Source organism: Apodemus sylvaticus, chromosome 10 (assembly GCF_947179515.1).
Source record: "Apodemus sylvaticus chromosome 10, mApoSyl1.1, whole genome shotgun sequence".
Classification (NCBI taxonomy): domain Eukaryota; kingdom Metazoa; phylum Chordata; class Mammalia; order Rodentia; family Muridae; genus Apodemus; species Apodemus sylvaticus.
Genome location: NC_067481.1, coordinates 36,116,278 through 36,137,286, shown reverse-complemented (window position 1 = coordinate 36,137,286; position 21,009 = coordinate 36,116,278). Strand labels below are relative to the sequence as shown.

The window sequence follows — 21,009 nt, the reverse complement described above, 5'->3', positions numbered from 1 at the left end:
TTGCTTGCTTGGTTACTTGATTAATGTGTCTGTCCATCTGTCTACCACCCAGAGGTCATAGGATAACTTTTTAGAAGGAATGCTCTCCTACTGTGGGTGTCAGGGATTATAATCAGGTCACCAGGCTTGGCAGCAAGCACCTTCACCCTCTCACTGGCCCTAACACAGTATTTTTTTTTTATTGTTAGTCTTCCTCCTCTTGTTTCTTTCATTAAGCAACTTTATCAGTGTGCATATGTGCGTGTGCGTGTGCGTGTGTGTGTGTGTGTATGGAGGTCAGAGGATAACTGGGCAGTTAATTTAGGCTTTCCCCTTTCCCCTTTATGTAGGTTCTGAGGAATGAACTCAGGTCATTGCAGGTCATAAGGTTTATGTGACAACTTTTTTACCTGCTGAGCCATCTAGATGGTCTTATGTTGTTTGGTTTGAGACAGGCTTTGACTGTAACCCAGCCTAGCATTAAGCTCAAGTCCTTCCCACTTCTCAGTCTCCTAAGAGCTGGGACTGCAGGTGTGTGTGCTTGCTGGCCTGACTTTCCTTCCTCCCTTCCTCCCTTCCTCCCTTCCTCCCTTCCTCCCTTCCTCCCTTCCTTCTTCATTCCTTCCTTTCTTCCTTCCTTCCTTCCTTCCTTCCTTCCTTCCTTCCTTCCTTCCTTCCTTCCTTCCTTCCTTTCTCTTCCTTTCTCTTCCTTTCCCTCTTTCAAATCAGCCCTTTCCTAGTTTGGCAGAGCTAGAAACCTTGGTGACTTCCGGCTGAGACATTAGCCACAGCCTCTTCCCGCCCACATTTCCCTTGTACTCTGTCATGGTTTGTTTATATAGAGGCCTTCATCGCTTCCTTCTCACCTCTTCTTCTCACCTCTCGATTTCTTTGGGATGGAGGACTCTGCTGTGACTGACAGGTCTTTGTGGCTAAGTTTCTCTGTGACCTTATTCTAAATATCTTGGCTGGGCATAAAGACAGACCCTCCAGAGAATCTTTCTTCTTTCTCTGTTTGGGCTGGAAGCTGAATTAATTCTCTTCAACTTGTAGTCCTTTGAGCTTCAAGATTCTCCCAGCTACATTAGATAGCAAGTTACCAGGGCAGGTTTACTGGTGGGGGTGGGCAGACCTCCCTGGCGGTGTCCCAGGCTAGCCGGAAATGTACATACCAACCCTAGAGTACTTCCTCCCAAGCTCTCCTGTAGGAAAGGAGCTGAGGCTTAGAGCGAGGCCTGGGTCAGTGGAACTGTAGTCGCTTAACCTCACTGGCATGTAGGCTCCCATCTGCTAAATGAGAAACCAGGAAGCAATGAGAATCAAATGGAAAAGGTTTGGAAATGGCACCAGGAGGTCTTTCTTTTCTCTTGCTTGCAGAGGTCCCAGTTCCCAGTGTTGCACATGGAAGTGATTGTGCACCTGCTGCTGCAGATTGCTGATGCCTTGATATACCTGCATTCTCGAGGGTTTGTCCATCGCTCCCTTAGCTCCTACGCCGTCCACATTGTCTCTGCAGGAGAAGCAAGGCTAACTAACCTGGAATACATGACAGAAAGGTAGGTATAGGCTGCAGTGTAGCTTCTTTCTTAAGAGGAACTCCATGGGGAACCTTCATTACAGTGTTGACATCTAATCTGTTCAGGACACATGATTGTTGGGAAAACTGTTCATCAGTACAAAAAGAGATGTCCCAAATGCCTAGCTTTGTTCACCAAGACTGTAAAGAAGACTCTTTAAAAAAAATGTTTTACATTTTGTGGGGGAGGGGAGGAAGAGAGAAGAGGGAGAGAGAGGGCGCCGTTTGTTACTTTCCTGTAGCCACCCAGGGTTTCGGTGGATCAGGGTTCACCTGAAAGGAGGGCTGGGAAAGAAAAGGATGGGGGACAAAAGAAGGCGAGGCCAAGACAAGGTCTGATGAAGGCTCAGAGTTTATTTCTGCAGCTCCGGCTTATAAGCACTTCAGCAAACAAAGCTGTTCTTGACAAAGTTTCTCTGTAGACTAAACATAGATAGGAGTTCCTCTTGGCTGCACACACCGCTCTCTGGCCTTGGCTACCCAGACTGTTCTCATAGCAGTGCTTTGGCTCTCCACACTTTCCTATCATATGGATCCTGAGAATCAAATTCAGGCCAGCCTGCTTATTTTCTTTCTTTTTTTTTTTCTTTTTTTTTTTTTTAATTTTTTAATTTTTTAATTTTTTGGTATTTTGGATTTGGTTTTTTCGAAACAGAGTTTCTCTGTATAGCCCTGGCTGTCCTGGAACTTACTCTGTAGACCAGGCTGGCCTTGAACTCAGAAATCTGCCTGCCTCTGCCTCCCAGAGTGCTGGGATTCCAGGTGTGTGCCACCACCGCCCTCCTGCTTATTTTCTTGTCTGCTGTCTGTGTATCTTTCTCTCTCTCTTGTCTGAAATGGAGTCTTGTATATAACTCAGTCTGACTTCAGATTTACTGGTCTTGAATTCACAGTTCTCTTTCCTAGGCTTCTCAAGACCTGTTAAAGATGTGTGTTGCCATATCTGTCTGAGAAGTTACTTTTGCTTAGGTTAGTCTTGTTTTCATAAACATGTAATATATGTATATTAACCAACGTGTGTCAAACCCTCTATCCATCTACTCTTAAAATTTTTCAGTTGGCACAACGAGATGTTTGTTGTTGTTGTTGTTGTTGTTGTTTTAAAGACAGGGTTTCTCTGTGTAGCTCTGGCTGTCCTGGAACTCACTCTGCTTTGTAGACCAGGCTGGTCTCCAACTCAGAGATCAGGGATCTGATGCCCTCTTCTGGTGTGTCTGAAGACAGCTACAGTGTATTCATATGCATAAAATAAATAAATAAATCTTTTTAAAAAAGGAGGTAATGAACTGGAGTTGGTAGCTTAGGATATAGGATCCAAATAAGAGGTTCAAAATGTTCAGGAGGAAAGGCCCTGCTAAAGATAGCCAAAAAAATTCCAATTCCAGTAGCTATTCCAGGAGTCTCAGGATGGTTTTTAGTGAGGTTTTTTTTTTTCCTTTTGGCTGTTTGCTTTTAACTGTTTAACTGTTGGATCTCTGACTAGTCCTAACATATTAGCACATTAGAATATAGCAGCATTCTTTGTTTAAGACTGTGCAGGTCCTCCCTTCTCTGCTGCTATAGATTAGGCCTCTTCTGGAGGATGGTGTCTGCAAGGGAATGTACTTGGTCCTGTATTGTTCCTACTGCTTCACCAATCTGTTCCCTGGCCTTTATAGCCTGGTTAGACAGATCTTTGCGTTCTAAAGATTCTCTTCTTCTAACCCTCAGGTCCACTGACAGGAAGATGAGAACAGAAGTGCTTTTAAGTCTGCCATGGGTTTCTATCAATGTAAAGTGGGAGATTCGTTACCTTGGGCTACATTACCTCATGGATTTATATAAACCACGATTCAAGGCCCCATCCTTTTAGGAGGGAGGCATAGATGGGCCCATGTTCTTATAGCACCCAGGACCACTGGCCTAGCTGTGGCACCATCCACAGTGAGCTGGGACTTCCTACATCAATCATTAACCAGGAAAATGTACCACAGGCTTGCCCACAGGCCAGTCCTAGGGGCATTTTCTCAATTAGGTTCCCTCTTCTCAAATAACTCTAGCTTATGTTAAATTGACAATAAAGTAACCAGGGCTATTATGTTCACTCAGTATTTGCTGTGCGATTGGATGGATGTAGATGAAAGGAATGCTTATAGGGACAAAATCAGGGTTAACTACTTTGGCTCTATAATCTAAAGCAGCTAACGTTTTTTTTTTTGTTGTTGTTGTTTCGTTTTATTTGTTGTTGTTTTGTTTTGTTTTTTAACTTTTTACTTGATAATACTATCAGAGAAGTCAACAGAAATGGCACAACTGGTCAGTAAGGAGTGCCATCTGCTGTTGAGAAGACAGCATAACAGTTTATTCTGGTTTGTGCTCCCATAGAAATAGGAGTCTTGAAGTGAATTGAGGTTTTCTAACTCCCCCACTTCTTTTTAAATTATGGTGCTGGGGATCAGTCCTAGGGCCTCACATAAGCTAGGCAAGTGCTGCACCACTAAGCTACAGCCTCCACCCAGCCCTTTGCTTTCATACATGAGGAAACTGAGGACCAGCTGGTTAGGGGCATAATGAAGTAGAGCCAGATGGTAGAAATGGTCCTAGGCCAGAGGCAGGATGGACTGGAAGTTGAATGCAGCTAGGAAGCAGATAAGCTAGGAGACACTGGGATGGAGCCAGGGAGTCACAGTAGAAAGAAGTGGAATGCATGCAGAAGCTGCTGTTAACAGCTGTTGGGGTTGGGGTGAGGTTGAAAGGAAGGAGAGAATGGTGAGAGTTAGCTAGGGTTCATGAGAAACATACAGGACACGATACAAACCTCAGAGATCTCATCTGGGCTTACTGATCTCAGAGCAGAACTTCAGGCAGACATGGCAATCAGCAAGTTATCATAGCTGCAACAGTATGCTTTTCTTTGTGATGTAAGATGACCTGTGAGTCCAAATAGCTTTCAATTGTGTATTTATTTTGGGTAACACTCTGCTTGGGCACATTAGTTTGTTTAACATGCTTGTTAATGGTAATGCTCCATCTCTTGTTGTAAAGATAAACAGCAGTCTTTTTCTATTCTTAATCCTTCAATTGAAGGCTGGTGGGGTGGCTCAGCAGTTAAGAGCACCGATTGCTCTTCCTAAGGTCCTGAGTTCAAATCCCAGCAACCACATGGTGGCTCACAACCATCTCTAATGGGATCTGATGTCCTCTTCTGCTGTGTCTGAAGACAGCTACAAGTGTACTTACATATAATAATAAATAAATAAATCTTAATAAAAGGGGGTGTGGCTGGAGAGATGACTCAGCGGTTAAGAGCACTGACTGCTCTTCTGAAGGTCCTGAGTTCAAATCCCAGCAACCACAGGGTGGCTCACAACCATTCGTAATGAGATCTGACACCCTCTTCTGGTGCGTCTGAAGACAGTTACAGTATACTTACATATAGTAATAAATAAATCTAAAAAAAAATTCTTCAATTGAATCTTTAGAGCAGGACTCCACCTGACCCTCAAGTCTCCCACCCTCAGCACCACCCCGTGGGTGGGGAACACAGGGCCTCTCATACAGTAAGTGAGCACTTGAGCTGCATCTCAGCCTCCCCATCTGGCTTTCATAGAGAAAGAAGAAAGGCCGTAGGAGAAGAAAAGAGGGTAAACAAGCAAAAGGATTGGAATTCTACTGATGCATGACTTGTCCTTCTCTAGAGCCTTAGCTAAGCCAGAGGCCTGAGGTTTCTTTGAAGAAGGAAGCATGGTCGTTTCTTAAACATATCACAGATAATACATTGCCTCTGGGAGAAGAGCACTTGTCTACCATACATGAGGGCCTGTGTTTGATTCCTCGCACCCCCATAAAGCAAAAACCATAGCAAAAAAAGCCTACTGATTTTTTTTGTGATATTATATAATTATGTTAGTTTAATATATAATTATATGGTAAACATTCCAAAATTACACATTAAATATATAGACATGTATTAGATTTGTATCTATAATACAAATCATAGTATACAAAGCCCTGCTTTACCATTTAGTAATATAAATAAAACATCAGGATCAGATTTTCTAATTCATGGTTTGCTGACCTCTCTGTTCTCTGTCAAGGGCCCTTCAAGGCAGGTAGGGAAGTGTGGAGATGGATCTGGTAGGAACTGGGGAAGATTCAATATGATAAAATTATACATGATAAAAAATACACAAAATTGTACAAAATGCTCAAGGAATTAAAATATCATTCAAGGGCCAGGCGGTGGTGGTGCACGCCTGTAATCCCAGCACTTGGGAGGCAGAGGCAGGCAGATTTCTGAGTTCGAGGCCAGCCTGGTCTACAGAGTGAGTTCCAGGACATGCAGGACCACACAGACAAATCCTGTCTTCAAAAAACAAAAAACAAAAAACAACAAAAACATAAAATGTCATTAAAATGATTCCACTGATAGAAACTTCAGTCTGAGAAGCCCATCCTATCTTCTAAAATCTATGCTTATGCCAGACCAGCAAAGAACTTACACTTTTTTGTTTTTTGTTTGTTTGTTTGTTTGTGTTTTAGACAGGGTCTCATTGTGTAGCCCTGGCAGGCCCGACAGCCAAGCTGGCATTGAACTCAGAGAGATGCACCTGCCTCTGACTCAAGAGTATTGGGACGCCCTGGTTAGTTTTCTGTTGCTGTAGCAAAGCGTTATAACCAAGGCACCTTACAATAGGGTTTAATAGCTTGAAGCTCCAGAGGGTCAGAGTCCACACTGGAGGAGCAAATTCATGAGGCAGCCAGTCCTTCAACACCTAAAAGCCAGCCTCCCTCCCAGTGACACGCCTCCTCCAACTGGTTCACACCTAATCATTTCCAAATAGTTTCACTAATTTAGGATTAAGTATTCACATATAAGAGCCTATGGGGGCCATTCTCATTCAGACCATCACCTGGTATTGCAGTCATGTGTCATAATCCTGGCCATCTCTCCTTTTAGTAACCATATTTTAAAAATATTTTTATTTTATGTATATAAGTGCTTTGACGACATGTATGTATATATGTGTTTCATGTGTGTGCCTGGTGCCCACAAAGGCAAAAGAAGGAGTTGAACCTTCTGGAACTGGAGTTACAGGCAGTTGCTACTCACCATGCACTGGAACTGAACCCAGATCTTTTGCAAGAGTAGCAGGTGCTTTTTGTTTGTTTGTTTGTTTTTGTTTTGTTTTGTTTTTTGAGGCAGGGTTCTCTGTGTAGCCATGGCTGTCCTGGAACTCACTCTGTAGACCAGGCTAGCCTCAAATTCAGAAATCCACCTGCCTCTGCCTCCCAAGTGCTGGGATTAAAGGCATGCACCACTGCCGCCCAGTGTAGCAAGTGCTCTTAACTACTGAGTATCTCACCAGGCCTATAATAGTAGATTTTTTATTTTTATTTTTTGAGAGATGGTCTTATGTATACCAGGCTGGTATTTTTTTTTTTTTACAATGGCTTATTTTTTTTAATCTTTTTTATTCTTTTTTTTATTTACATTGCAAATGATTTCCCCTTTTCTGGGTCCCCACTCCCCGCAAGTCCCATAAGCCCTCTTCCGTCCCCCTATTCTTCCATCCACCCCTTCCCACGTCCCTGTTCTGGAATTCCCCTATACTCTTACCAGGCTGGTCTTAAACTTACTATATAGCTAAGTATGGTACTCAGATTCTAGTTCCCCCTGCTCTACCTCAGGTGTTAAGACTGCAGGTATGTATCACCACATCTGTTTATATAGTGCTACAGTATGAACCTTTCTGACCTTTCTGTTCTCTGTCCAAGGCCCTTCTGAGCAGGTAGAGAGCTGTGGAGATGTATCTGGTAGGAACTGTGGAAGATTCAATATGATAAAATTATACATGATAAAAACTCAAGGCTTCATACATGCTATGTAAACCAACTCATCTACATCCCCAGCACTGTGATAACTTAGTTCCTAATTATCAGTGAGCAGTCATCAAGCCTTTACCAAACCAAATGCCCGCCATTATGGTCTTTGTTTCTTTCTTTCTTTCTTTCTTTCTTTCTTTCTTTCTTTCTTTCTTTCTTTCTTTCTTTCTTTCTTTCTTTCTCTTTCTTTCTTTCTTTCTTTCTTTCCTTTCTTTCTTTCTCTCTCTCTCTTTCTCTCTCTCACTCAAGATTTATTAATTTATTTTATATGTATGAGTATACTGTAGCTGTCTTTAGACACACACCAGAAGACAAGAAGAGGGAGTCAAATCTCATTACAGATGGTTGTGAGCCACCATGTGGGTGCTGGGAATTGAACTCAGGACCCTGGAAGAGCAGTCAGTGCTCTTAACCACTGAGCCATCTCTCCAGCCAGGTCATATTATTTCTTACTTGGTGAAATGAATACTGTATCCACCACAGAGGGTTGCCACATCCATAATTTCATTTGATTACTATGACAACCATGGGCAGTCAGTACTGACTTCACCTCATCCTGAGGCCTCTTATTGGCCCAGGAAATAATTAGGAAGGTTGGATTTGGCTCATAGCATGTCTGGTTGAGAAGGTAAGTTGTTTAGGCTAATCAGTGAACTTTGATGAACTAAAGCAGCTCATTCCCCAGAGGATATGAGTTCAGAAAAGAAGCAGTCATTGGCTGGGTGTGGTAATCCACCCCTTTAATCCCAGCACTCAGGAGGCAGAGGCATGTGGATCTCTGTGATTTCTATGCCAGCCTGGTCTTGATAGGATAAAGGCTCTTGCCATTAAGCCTGACAACCTGAGGCTGCCTCCTGGGTTCCACTTGGCGGGAGGAGAGAGCCCATTCTCACAAACTGTTCTTTCAACTCTACATGTGCACTGTGCCGCACACATATACTCATATACACAGTAAATAAATGTGATATATGTTTTAAAAATGGTAAGGTAGCTACTCTCAGAAGGCTGCATACAAGATATAATAAAAGCAAAACTTAAGTAATAAAATGTAATTGCATGCAAGATATAATAAACAATGACAAAAACTGAAGCTAATAAAACATACTACTTTTAGAGTAGATTGCTAGGGAAGGGCTCCCTAAGGAGGCATCTTTCAAATTAATGCCTTGGCCTCAAGAAACAGCCAGTCATTGAGCATGCCAGGCAGAGGGAGCTGCTTATGCAGTGTGGAGGAGGTGATGTCTTCCTAATGGAACCCAAAGATGGTTCCTGTGGTTTGAATGGAGTGCTAAGAAAGGAAGAGTGGCCACACCAGATGGGGAATGCAGGGATGGGAAGGAATTACAGGAAATGGAAGAGCTCCAGGGAAGCCTATTAACTCAGCTGCATTTTCAGAAGCTCCAGGAGGTTGTTACAGGAAATATTTAAATGCACTTTAATAGTAATCATAATGTTTCCTTGAGATAAGCTCTGCTTTGTGTCTCCTTCCACAGCCAGGACAATGGTGTCCATAGGGACATGACTCGAGTGCCCCTCCCCACCCAGTTGTACAACTGGGCTGCACCAGAAGTGGTCTTACAGAAGGCAGCCACGGTGAAGTCAGACATCTACAGCTTTTCCATGATCATACAGGAGATCTTAACAGGTGACCCAGGAGCATTCTCATTTTCCGCTTAGAGATTTCCCCCAGGAATTACTTAGTTTTATGAAAATTTAGAACTTATCAAAAAAAATCTTGAAGGATCTTCTTTTGGTTTGTCTGAGATAGGGTCTCGACTTCAAGGATCTTTGTGCTTAATAGTCATAAGATAGTTTCCCAGAAATCTTTTTTTAACTCTTTAAGACTCAGAAAAGCCCATAGATGTTCTTGCTAGTGATAAGGCATTGAACAGAAGAAGGAAAACCCCTCCAGTGCTGGGGACTGAACTTGGACAACAGCTCTGTCACTTGAGTTGTACTCCAGCCTCCAGAGCAAAGGGCTTCTGAATATTTATTCAAAGTTCATTTGAATATTTGTGCCAGGACTTAAGGGTCTTTGTGATGTCCCCCCTTGAAAAACTTACAAAGGAGAGAAGGTTGGCGGCTGGAGAGTGAACGTGAATTTGAACACTCACAGGTATCACAGATGTATATATGATGTCTCTTGAAAGAAATGAAGGCCTTTGAAACCTACATTTATGGAAAGCACTCATGTGACTGAAGACAAAAAGACTCCTCTGTTTAGGAGACAGAGAGAGACAGGTACAGCCACATGTAACACACAGTAAAACCACATTCAGGTCAGGGAATAGGCCTGAGTCAGCTCACTTCTGATGTTTGCCATCCCGGAGGCAAAACTGCCCTTGCTGTGAGATGAATTCATGGTCTACTCAGCTCGATGCCCAGGCATTCCCTTGTTTCCAAGTGTGCTAGGGATGCCCGTGTGTGCAGGGTGCTGACATTAATGTTTGCTGTCTCTGGCAGGTATTTGCCTGGTATATAGGTAAATTGGCTCTTTGCCCATAATTGGGCTACCAGGCAATTTCCCTGTGGGAAGGAAGTAATGTTTAAAGAGACCAAGTGATGTCATTAAAGCTACTTAACTTCTGATTTAAATTGTTTTCCTTTATTTCTTTATGTCTCTACATGTTGTTTGTATTTTAAATGCTTTATTAACATATTAATTATATATAATAATTGCTTCAGATGAAGTTTTATACATGTATAAAATATATTTGTATTATATTTACCCCTATTGCTCTCTGTTTTATTTTTAACTTTATTTTATGTGTGTGGGTGTTTTGTCAGCATGCACATCTGTGCATTGCTTGTGTGTCTGGAGCCTACAGAGTCCAGAAGAAGGCATTAGATTTCCTAGAGTAAGGTTACATATAATAGTGAGCTGCCATGTAGGTATTGGGAATTGAACCTGGGTCCTCTGGAAGAACAGACTGTGCTCTGAACCACTGAGCCATCTCCCACCCCCATTTACTCGCTCTTGTCCTTCTCTCAATCATACTCTTCCTAACTACTTTCTCCTTTCTACTTTCATGTCTGTCTCTCTCCTTCCCGCCCTCCCCCCTCCCCCATCTCTTCATGACCCAATGAGTTCCATTAGGCTTGCTTACAGGAACATGAGTAAGAGGCCATTACAGAAGCATAGGCAACTTACAGGTGTATACATACATCACTGAAGGAAATCTTGTTCCAGTTTTTGATTTTATCTTAATGTTATTCCTGCCTATTACTTTTTCCTTATAGACAGTATACCCTGGAATGGCTTGGATGGCTCACTTGTTAAAGAAACCATAGCCTTGGGAAATTATTTAGAAGCTGATGTCAGGCTTCCGGAACCTTACTATGAGATTGTTAAGTCAGGTATCCACGCCAAGCAAAAGAACCGAACAATGAACCTACAAGACATTCGCTATATTCTGAAGAACGACTTAAAGGCAAGCCCTGAAACTGTGAGAAGTTGGTTCTGCTCTCTGCTCCATCGCATTACAGACCAGGAAGCTAGAGACCCAAGTTTTAAAAACTTTTGAAATGGAGGACAGTGTTGCCTGCTGTTGATGTCATGGAAGCACAGGGGTTGGGGATGAGGGATGCTGAAGTAGGGACTGGAGTTTAAGATCAGTCTGGACTATATAGAGAGTTCAAAGCTAGTGTAGGGGTACACACTGTGACTGAGTCTTAAAAAAACAAACCCATAACTCTGTGGCTGAGAAAAGCCTGTTTAACTTAGCAAAGGCAGCAGGGAATTTAGGAGGTGCTGGAGAAGTTGTAGGGTATAGTCAAGAATGGCAGAATAAGGATAAACTAGCTAATTAGGACCAATGGCCAGTCTGCATAACAGGAAGAAGGAGGTGTCTGATATATGTAGAGAAGTTCCTAAAAACACAAAGAGCATTTGGGTGACTGAATGTGTCCTTGGCAATATTTTGTTATAGGAATTTATTGGAGCTCAGAAACCTCAGCCAACTGAGAGCCCCAGAAGGCAGAGATATGAACCTCATCCTGATGTTAATATCTGCCTAGGTCTAACTTCAGAATATCAAAAAGACCCACCAGACTTGGACATCAAGGAGCTAAAGGGAACGGGTATGACTTGAGCTCACAGATTAAGCATTACTTAGATAACTGTAGGATGATTTTGGTGTTTTGTTTTACATTTTACATTTTCATGTATGTGTGCTAGCACACATGTGCCATGGGTGCATGTGTGGAGGTCAGAGGACAACTTGTGGGAGTCAGTTTTCTCCTTTTACTATGTGGGTCCTAGGAATCAGACTTGATGGCAAGTGCCTTTTTCTATTGAGCCATCTCATTGACTTTTTAAAGAGAGATTTTGTTTTATGTGGTTTTTGCTTTTTTTGTTTTTTTGTTTGTTTGTTTTTCTTTCCCGAGACAGGGTTTCTCTGTATAGCCCTGGCTGTCCTGGAACTCACTTTGCAGACTAGGCTGGCCTCGAACTCAGAAATCCTCCTGCCTCTGTCTCCCAGAGTGCTGGGATTACAGGCGTGCGCCACCACCGCCCGGCTTCTTTATGTGGTTTTTGGCTGCATGTATGTCTGTTCACCAGTGCCTGTGCCTAATGCCCATGGAATCCAGAAGCCTCTTCCAGAGGTCATATCCTCTGGAACTGGAATTATATATGGTTGTAAGCCACCATGTGGATGCTGGGTATTAAACTCACAACCTCTGGTGGAGCAGACAGTACTCTTCTGAGCCATTTCTCCAGCCCCACAAAAAATGTAAAAAATGTTAATCTACTATCTTCTGACCAGCTAGGCACAGTGGTATGTGCTTATAATCCTACTCTTTGAGAAGCTGAGACAGGAGTATCAGTTGAGTCCAGAGGTTTGAGGCCGGTTTTAGCATCTTAGCAATATGGGGCCTTACTCTTAAAGGAGCTCTCAAGCATGGTGCTCATTGACGTCACCCTGTTACAACTGAGGAGGCTAAAGTTTAGGGAGATTGTATCACTCAGGGCTTCTGAGCTTGTTTCGGAATTGGAACTTAGGCCTTAATCTCAGCCTAATTACTATTTACTTAGACTCTTCTCTGACAGGATTGGAAGCTTCTAGAATGTCCCCTTCCAAGTTTTCATTGTTTGTGTCCTTCATCTTATTTCCTGAAAGTAATACCCATATCAACCAGAAACCATGTGTGGATCAACCCTCAAGTTATCTTGGTGGTCATTTATCACTCCAGAGACACAGTAGCTTCTTTGGCTACTTCTTTACTATTTTTATTAGATGTCCACCAGAAGCATCACCTTGACTATTTTAGTCACAGTATTTAATGTACAAAGGAAGCCATGATTATAGTCCTCGGTATCCAGGGACCTGTAATATGAATGTTCTGACAGTTAAACACATTTGAAATAGTATAGATGAAGCTTAGAACATTCTTCTTAGAATTAGACCACCATAACCCCAAATGTCTATGTTACTCAGTGTTTATTTGGGAACTTTCACTTAGATTAGAAATGCCTTTCATCCTCTGCTGCCTTTAATCCTAGCACATGGAAGGCTAGAGGCAGAGGCAAGCAGATCTCTGTGAGTTCAAGGCCCACCTGGTCTGCATAATGAAATCATAAGTTCCAGAACTGCCAGGGTCAGGCAGAAATACCTGTCTCAAACAACAACAACAAAAATATACTTTTATCCTTTGTTGAATGTATCTGTTGGTCTTTTGGTAAGATCTCACTTCTCTGAGAAGGGAGTTAGAAAAATAAAAGATGGTTTTTGTGCCTTTAAAAAAACTATTGCTTTTTTTGTTTTTGTTTGTTTTTTGGATTTTGTTTTGTTTTGTTTTGTAGTGAGATGACTCTCATTATGTGGTTCAGACCAGACTCAAAGTTGCTTAGTAATCCAAGCTAGCATCTAACTGGAGACTCTTCTGTCTCAGACTCCCAGATGTTGTGATTAAAAGTGTGTCTGTCACCTGAGCCAGCTCATATTGTACACCTGGAACAATTTCCAGGGCTGCTTCCCTTCTATGATCAGATTAATGAGTTGGGTATTATTATTCTTTCCAGCAGGCAGTCAGCCCCATTCACCAACAGATCACTCCTTTCTCACTGAAAAGACAACACCAGCTCCTCAGACCCTAGATTCAAGTCTGTCAGCCCAAGAACCTGACAATGCAAATGTTCCTTCTCCTCCTGCTTCACGTTTGGCAGAAGAGGTCAGGAGCCCCACTGCAAGTCAGGCCAGCCTCTGCAGCTTTGAAATCAATGAAATCTACTCAGGCTGCTTGACACTGGAAACTGACAAGGATGAAGAGTGCCTGGGGACTGCTTCTTCACCTGAGGGGGATAGACCAAACCAGGTAGATGACCTACCGTCCCTGGAAGAAGAGCTCGATAAGATGGAGAGAGAATTGCACTGGTTTTGTGAGGAGGACAAAAGCTTTTCAGAACTTGACACAGACCTTCTCTTTGAGGATGAGGACTGGCAAAGTGATTCTCTTAGTTCACTCAGCCTGCCTGAACCAACCAGAGAAGCCAAGGGCAAAACGAGCAGCTGGTCCAAGACTGACGAGTGTGTCAGTAAGTGTGTGCTGAATCTAAAGATTTCACAGGTGATGATGCAGCAGAGCGCTGAGTGGCTGAGGAAGCTGGAGCAGGAGGTAGAGGAACTCGAGTGGGCACAGAAGGAGCTGGACAATCAGTGCAGGACTTTGTGGGACGCTTCATTAAGGTTTGCAAATGCCAAGTTCCCGTCGGCTGTAGGCCCTCCATCTTTGACCTATCTTCCTCCTGTTATGCAATTATCAGAGCCCAAGCAGCCTGAAAATGGTGGCAACTGGTTGGCTCTAGCAAGGTCTCCAGAAAATGAGACAGAGTTCCAAGAGGGACATTTTAGCACAGATCCTGAGAAACTAAGTGCCTGTAACTGGAAGCCTTTTTCACAAGTGTCTGAAGAAAGCAGGGGGGACTGCTCAGAGCCAAACAATCAGGTATGTCATGTGGGCAGAAGGAGCTACCTGATTAGTATCCTGGAAACAGCATTTCCTGCACCCTGTATGCAGTGCCTATAAATAAATGCAGATATCTTTTAGCAAGGTCCTCTTGGTTTAGGAAATAATGCCACTATGTGGAATTCTATGATAATCTCTCTAACCAGAGGACATTCTATGATAATTCCAAACTGAGGACAAAGCCTCTGTCCTTCTTTGTAGATTCAAATGTATTAGGTTCCGCTATGTAAAGTTTCTGTGTTATAGATCAGTTAAGTACTAGCAGTTTGACATAGTTCAAATAAGATATTTTGGACAAGTATTAATCTGTGTTTTAGGGGCTGGAAATATTGTTCAGTATTTAAGAGCACTTGCTACAAAGGACCTGGGTTCATTTCTCAGCACCATTATGAGCCAGCTTACAACCACCCATAACTTCACTTCTAGAAGTTAGAAATATTTATATGGAACTGGGAAGATGGCTCAGCAGGTAAACTGCCTGCCAGGCAGGCATGAGAATTTGAGTTTGGTCTCCAGCACTCATTAAAAAAAAATCAGTTATGTAAGTCTGTGGCAGTAATACTCGTGCTGGGGAAGTGGAGCAGGAGGATCCCTGGAGCTTGCTGGCCAACTATTATAGTTGAATAGATGAGTTTCAGGTTGAGACAAGTGGCACACTTTGTCCCAGAAATAAGGTGGGGAGGCCTAGAGAGATGGCTCTGTGATTAAGAGCACTGACTGTGCTTCCAGGGACCAGGGTTCAGTTCCCAGCAACCACAGGGGAGCTCACAACTGTCTATAACTCAGGACCCAAGGGCTTAGGCACAGTGGTATCCTGAACTCGATGGGCATCAGGCACACACCTGGTACACAGACATACATGCAGTGAAAACAGCTATACACATTAAATAAATAAATATGTTTACACATAAACAATTAAAAATAAGGTGGGAATTGAGGAGATACCTGCTGACTGATACATGCACTCATATGTGCACACAGATAGATAGACAGATGACAGACACATGATGGACAAAGGATAAGTAAATAAAACAAACATTTAATTATTTTTTAAAAGATTTCCTTTTTTTTTATTATATGTAAGTACACTGCAGCTGTCTTCAGACACACCAGAAGGGGGCATCAGATCTCATTATAGATGGTTGTTAGCCACCTTATAGTTTTTGGGATTTGAACTTGGGACCTTTGGAAGATCAGTCAGTGCTCTTAACTGCTGAGCCATTTCTCCAGCCCCCTAAAAGAAACATTTATAAAGCCAGAGAGTATATTAGAATCTGGCATATAATGGCGAATAAGCATGCCATGACACACAAACTCAGGTTGCCAGGTGTGGTGGCAGATGTCTTTATCTGCTGAGCTGCCTTACTAGCCCCCAATTTTCACTTTCTAGATGAGATTTCACTGTAGTCCAGACTGACCTCAAATTCTGCCTCCCCATCCTGAGTACTGGGATTACATGCATATTCTCTAACCATGCCTAGTCTATGTGGTTGCTGGGGATTGGACCCTTGGCTTTTTGATGCCAACATTAACAGAAACATCACATTTCAGTTTTCTGAGACTGGTTTCAGTATGTAGCCCTGGCTGGCCAGGAGATCACTATGTAGGCCAAGATATACTGCATTTATAATAATTGCTCTCATTTCTGTGTGTCTTGATACCATCCTCAACTCCAGACTTGTTGCTGTAAGCTAGGAAATAATAATGAGCTGTTTACTAAGATGAAGTAGGAGTTGGGATAAACAGGCGTGTCTCTTGGGTGAAGGACACCGGCTTTATTACTTTTTGTTTGTGCCACTTCGCCCCTACTGCAGCTTCTAATGCATGCTGTTTGCACGGCACCCGCGGCCATCTCTATGGACGATGATGAAATTGAACTAGAGGACGTTTGATTATTTTTTATCAATACTTAGACTTTAATCCAAGGTCCAGAGGTCTTGCCATGAAAATCTCTGCCTTTATGTTGGTATAGGAAAGAAACATTTAGCAAAGTGTTTAGGTTTCTTATTTCTCATTTTTTTAAGGGAAGGATTCATTGTGTATCTTAGGTTGCACAGCCTCTGAACTCACTGTGTTGTCCAGTAGTCCAGGCTGGCCTCAGGCACATAGCTGCCTTTCTGCCTCAGCCTCCCTAGTGCTGGAATTACCAATGTGCACCACCATACACAAGCTTTTGGTTTCTGTTTTGTCTGTTTTGCATTCTGTTTAGACTGAGTTCTTGGACTCCACATTTTTGAGTCAAAACCTCCAGGTAATAGGTAGTTTATTAGGTATGAAGAATGCAAAGGAAATTAGTGATAGTTGGTCTTGCTATTTCTACACACTTAGCAAAAATAATTTTGAAAATAGAGTATGTAAGTGAAAAGAATAATGCCTCACTTAAAGCACTGAAACATGCTTGTTTTCAAAGCTGCCAACTCTTTGTGGTCCTGGGAAGCAGAGCACAGGTGAACAATTACCATCCACTCAAGAAGCCAAGGAGAGTTTGGAAAGAAATACAAACCAAAATAGTAGGAGGTGGGTTAACATTTACTGTTCTTTGTGTCACATACCTTATAATCTTGTATTTAGAACACTTACTGATATTCATCTGTTTAATGACATATGAATTCTGAATAATGAATAAAAACAACGTAGAAACAGATTCTAATGGAAATTTGCAAGAGACATCACAAGCCAAATGGATGATAGATTAGACAGAATTTATATAAGTAGTAAAGCATTTTATCTTCCAGAACTCCCTAATTTAAAAGTTTTATTACTATTATATTACTATTTTAAATTTAATGTATTTATTTATTAATTAATATATGAGTGCTCTGTCTGCATGTTTATCTGTATGCCAGAAGAGGACATCAGATCCTGTTATAGTCATGAGTCACTATGTAGTTGCTGGGAATTGAACTTGGGACCTCCTGAAGAACAGCCTGTGTTCTTAACGGCTGAGTCATCTCACCAGCTTTGTTTTTATTATTTTAGAGATTGGGTTTCACTATTTGGATTGTATTATTTTAGAGATTGTAGCCCTGACTGGCCTGAGACTCACTATGTAGGCCAGACTAGCATCAGACTCTCAAAGCTCTCCATGCCTCTGTCTTCCAAGTGCTAGGATTAAAGGTGTGTGCCACAATGCTGGACTACATTTATTATATTTTTAAAAACAGTTATTTTTATGAATACGGATGTTTTGCCTACATGTATGTATGTATACCATATATGTGCATACCCATGGGTTCCCTAGAACTGTAGTTAAAGGAGTTCCTTCGACACTGTTGTTTCTGAGAACTGAACCTAGGTGCTCTGCAAGAGTAGCAAGTACTGTTAACCGCTGATCTCTAGCTCTTCTGTATTTATTTTGTAAGTGTGTGTGTGTGTGCACCCCCATACGCCCTCCCAAATAAATAAAAATATAATTAAAATGTGCAAAAATACATCATAGTGGCATATACATGTGATCCTAGCATTTTGAAGGTAGACACAGTTTAAGATCAGCATCCTCTATATAGTGAGTTCCAAGCCAGGCAGGGCTACAGTGTTGCTCCGTCTCAAAACAAAACAGAAAAAAGGGCTGGAGAGACGGCTCTGTGGCTGCTCTCACTCAAGTTCAGTTCCCAGCAGTAACCATATGGCAGCTCACAACCATCTATGACTGTAGCCCGAAGGATCCAGTGCCCTCTTCTGGCTTCTCCAGGCCCTGGCACAGACAGATGTGTAGGTGAATCACACATATGCATATATTTGTTTTAAAAGATGTCAGAAGGAAGTAAGGCATAATGGCTCCTGCCTACAGTCTCAATACTGAGCAGGTAGAGGCTGCCCTGGGCTACATGGAAAGATTCTCTAAAATAAATAAGTAAACAAACAAATAAACTAAAAAAATGTGTATGTTTCACATCACATGCTATGCTATTTTTAAAAAACTTCTGTAAATCTATTCTGAAATTTTGAAAAATTTCTCATTGTTGAGTTTTATATTGTATTTTTTTATTCTGTTGAAAGCAAGGTTATAATGATTTTTAAAAGTTCATTCTAGGCATGATGGTGCCTGCCTTTGAGCCTAGCACTTGGGAGACAGAGGCAGGTGGATCTCTGAGTTTGAAGCCAGCCTGGACTACAGAGTGAGTTCCAAGATAGCCAGGGCTACACAGAGAAACCCTATCTCAAAAAACAACAGGAAAAAAACTTAAAAAAATCCAGTTTTTTTTCTATATTTTTGGTTAAGTATTCAGGATAGTTTCCCAGGAACAGAATTATTTACAGGCTTTGAACATTTTAAAGATCCTTCGTAGTTGTCACCAAAAAGCTCTTGGGAGCATCTGGTCAGATCTGGTTTCTCATTTCTGGTCCAGCTGGGTAGTAGTGCATTCTGAGCAACACAGATTTCATAGCTGGGCCACAAACTTTTGAAGAATTTATTATTATTATTATTATTATTATTATTAATTTTTTAGTATTGTTGTGAGTATCTGAAACGGGGTTTCACTATGTAGTCCTGGGTGGCCTGGAACTCACAAAGATCTGCCAACTCTGCCTGCAGAGAACTGGGATTAAAGGCATGTACACCATGCTCATCCCTGAAGAGCTACTTTAATTCATGACAAAATGGGTAAAATCACGGGGTATTTAGAGGAGAAGAGCCTGCTTTGATTTGCAGGTAAAGAAGCTTGGTTCAGAGAGACTGACATTCACCAATACAAGACAGGTGTCCTGGCAAGCAAGCAGGGTCCAGAACCCAGGAAAACTTTGTTCTTCAGGATACTTGTGCCTTAAGACCCTTCCTCCCCATGTCAGGTTTTGTGCTGTCACTGGTATGGTTCAGTGCCAGAGAATTTTGATAGAAAGTCCCAGGCAGAACCTTAATGAGAATGATTGGTCTTATTGGGGGCAGGGTAGACTTGGCAACAGCAAAGAACAGACACTGTCAGATGAAACTATTTCAACTGTCTTCTACTTCTGAACATCTCCCAGGAACATTATTAGAAATTGGATATTATTAACACCAATAACTTGTAGAGAACTTTTAGCTCACCTTTTAATTTCTCAGCCAGGAAAGGTCTAGGGAATTGGATCCAAGTGAAGAGTGACTCAGCTAATAGTGCATCCTAATCTGAGTCCAGACACTGGGGAGACCAGAGTCATCTAGGCCTCAAAGGGCAGGAGGCAGAGGGTCTCAGTCTGATGATGTGGTGCTCTCTGGTGGTGAGTCGGAGTCAGTGCTTCAACAAGGAGTATGGAAGGAGGGTTATGGGTTTTGAATTCTGTTAGTAACATGAACAAATAGATGTTATTTGTATCTATATCACTTCTGCCCTGCATGATGCAACATTGGATCAGTATGGAATCTGAGTCTTCTGAAATCTATGATATTAAGTCAAGAAATAATGAAGATAACGGAGAGACACACTTAAAATGGAGATGTGAGTATGAAGTCATGGGTTTATTATTTAAGGTAATGTTTATTGTTTTGTTTAGTTTGGTTTTTTTTTTTGGGGGGGGATTTGCTTTTTTTCGAGACAGGGTTTCTCTGTGTATCCCTGACTGTCCTGGAACTCACTCTGTAGACCAGGCTGGGCTCAAACTCAGAAATCCACCTACCTCTGCCTCCCAGAGTGCTGGGATTACAGGCGTGCACCACCACTGCCCGGCTATTGTTTTTTTGTTTTGTTTTGTTTTGTTTGAGACAGGATCTCACTATGTAGCTCAGGCTGGCCTTAAACTAATGATCTTTGAGTATTATGGTTATAGGCATGCAGGGCCTAGCTGATGAATAAATCTCTAATTCTTTTCTTTTCTTTCCTTCCTTCCTTCCTTTCTTTCTTTCCTTCCTTCTTTCCTTCCTTCCTTCCTTCCTTCCTTCCTTCCTTCCTTCCTTCCTTCCTTTCTTTCTTTTCTTTTCTTTCTTTCTTTCCTTCCTTCCTTCCTTTCTTTCCTTCCTTCTTTCCTTCCTTCCTTCCTTCCTTTCTTTCCTTCCTTCTTTTCTTTCCTTTCTTTCTTTCTTTCCTTTCTTTCTTTTTTCTTTCCTTTCTTTCTTTCTTTCCTTCCTTCCTTCCTTCCTTTCTTTCCTTCCTTCTTTCCTTCCTTTCTTTCTTTTCTTTCTTTCTTTCTTTCTTTCTTTCTTTCTTTCTTTCTTTCTTTCTTTCTTTCTTTCTTTCTTTCCTTCCTTCTTTCCTTCCTTCCTTCTTTTCTTTCCTTTCTTTCTTTCCTTTCTTTCTTTCTTTCTTTCTTTCTTTCCTTCCTTCCTTCCTTCCTTCCTTCCTTCCTTCCTTCCTTCCTTCCTTTCTTTCTTTCTTTCATTTCTTTTGGGGGGGGTTTCAAGACAGGCTTCCTCTGTGTAGACCAAGCTGGCCTCAAACTCAGAAATCTGCCTGCCTCTGCCTTCCAAGTGCTGGGATTACAGGCGTGCGCCACCACCGCCCGGCTGAAATCTCTAATTCTTTATCATCAGTTTTGTTTGTTTCATGGTTCTGGGAGTGAACTTGGGGTGAAGCAAGAGCACCAGCACCTGCTTGGAGTCTCTTCAATATAGACAATATAGGTTTGACTGTTGAGGATCACAGCACTGGTTCATACATGTGCCTTTTCTACCTATAAGACCATTGTATAAAGAAAGCACAGCTCTTCTG

The 21,009-nt window shown here is 42.0% G+C and overlaps 1 protein-coding gene across 1 annotated transcript in view; it reads left to right on the top strand.

Moving 5' to 3' along the window:
- Positions 1-21,009, top strand: part of Tex14 (testis expressed 14, intercellular bridge forming factor) — a 79,785-nt gene that overhangs the window by 21,200 nt on the left and 37,576 nt on the right. The window contains exons 9-15 of the mRNA XM_052197675.1: positions 1,357-1,535; positions 8,914-9,065; positions 10,661-10,851; positions 11,350-11,500; positions 13,443-14,365; positions 16,797-16,903; positions 19,721-19,803. Of these exons, the coding sequence (XP_052053635.1) occupies positions 1,357-1,535; positions 8,914-9,065; positions 10,661-10,851; positions 11,350-11,500; positions 13,443-14,365; positions 16,797-16,903; positions 19,721-19,803 (1,786 nt within the window). The remainder of the gene's footprint in view (positions 1-1,356; positions 1,536-8,913; positions 9,066-10,660; positions 10,852-11,349; positions 11,501-13,442; positions 14,366-16,796; positions 16,904-19,720; positions 19,804-21,009) is intronic.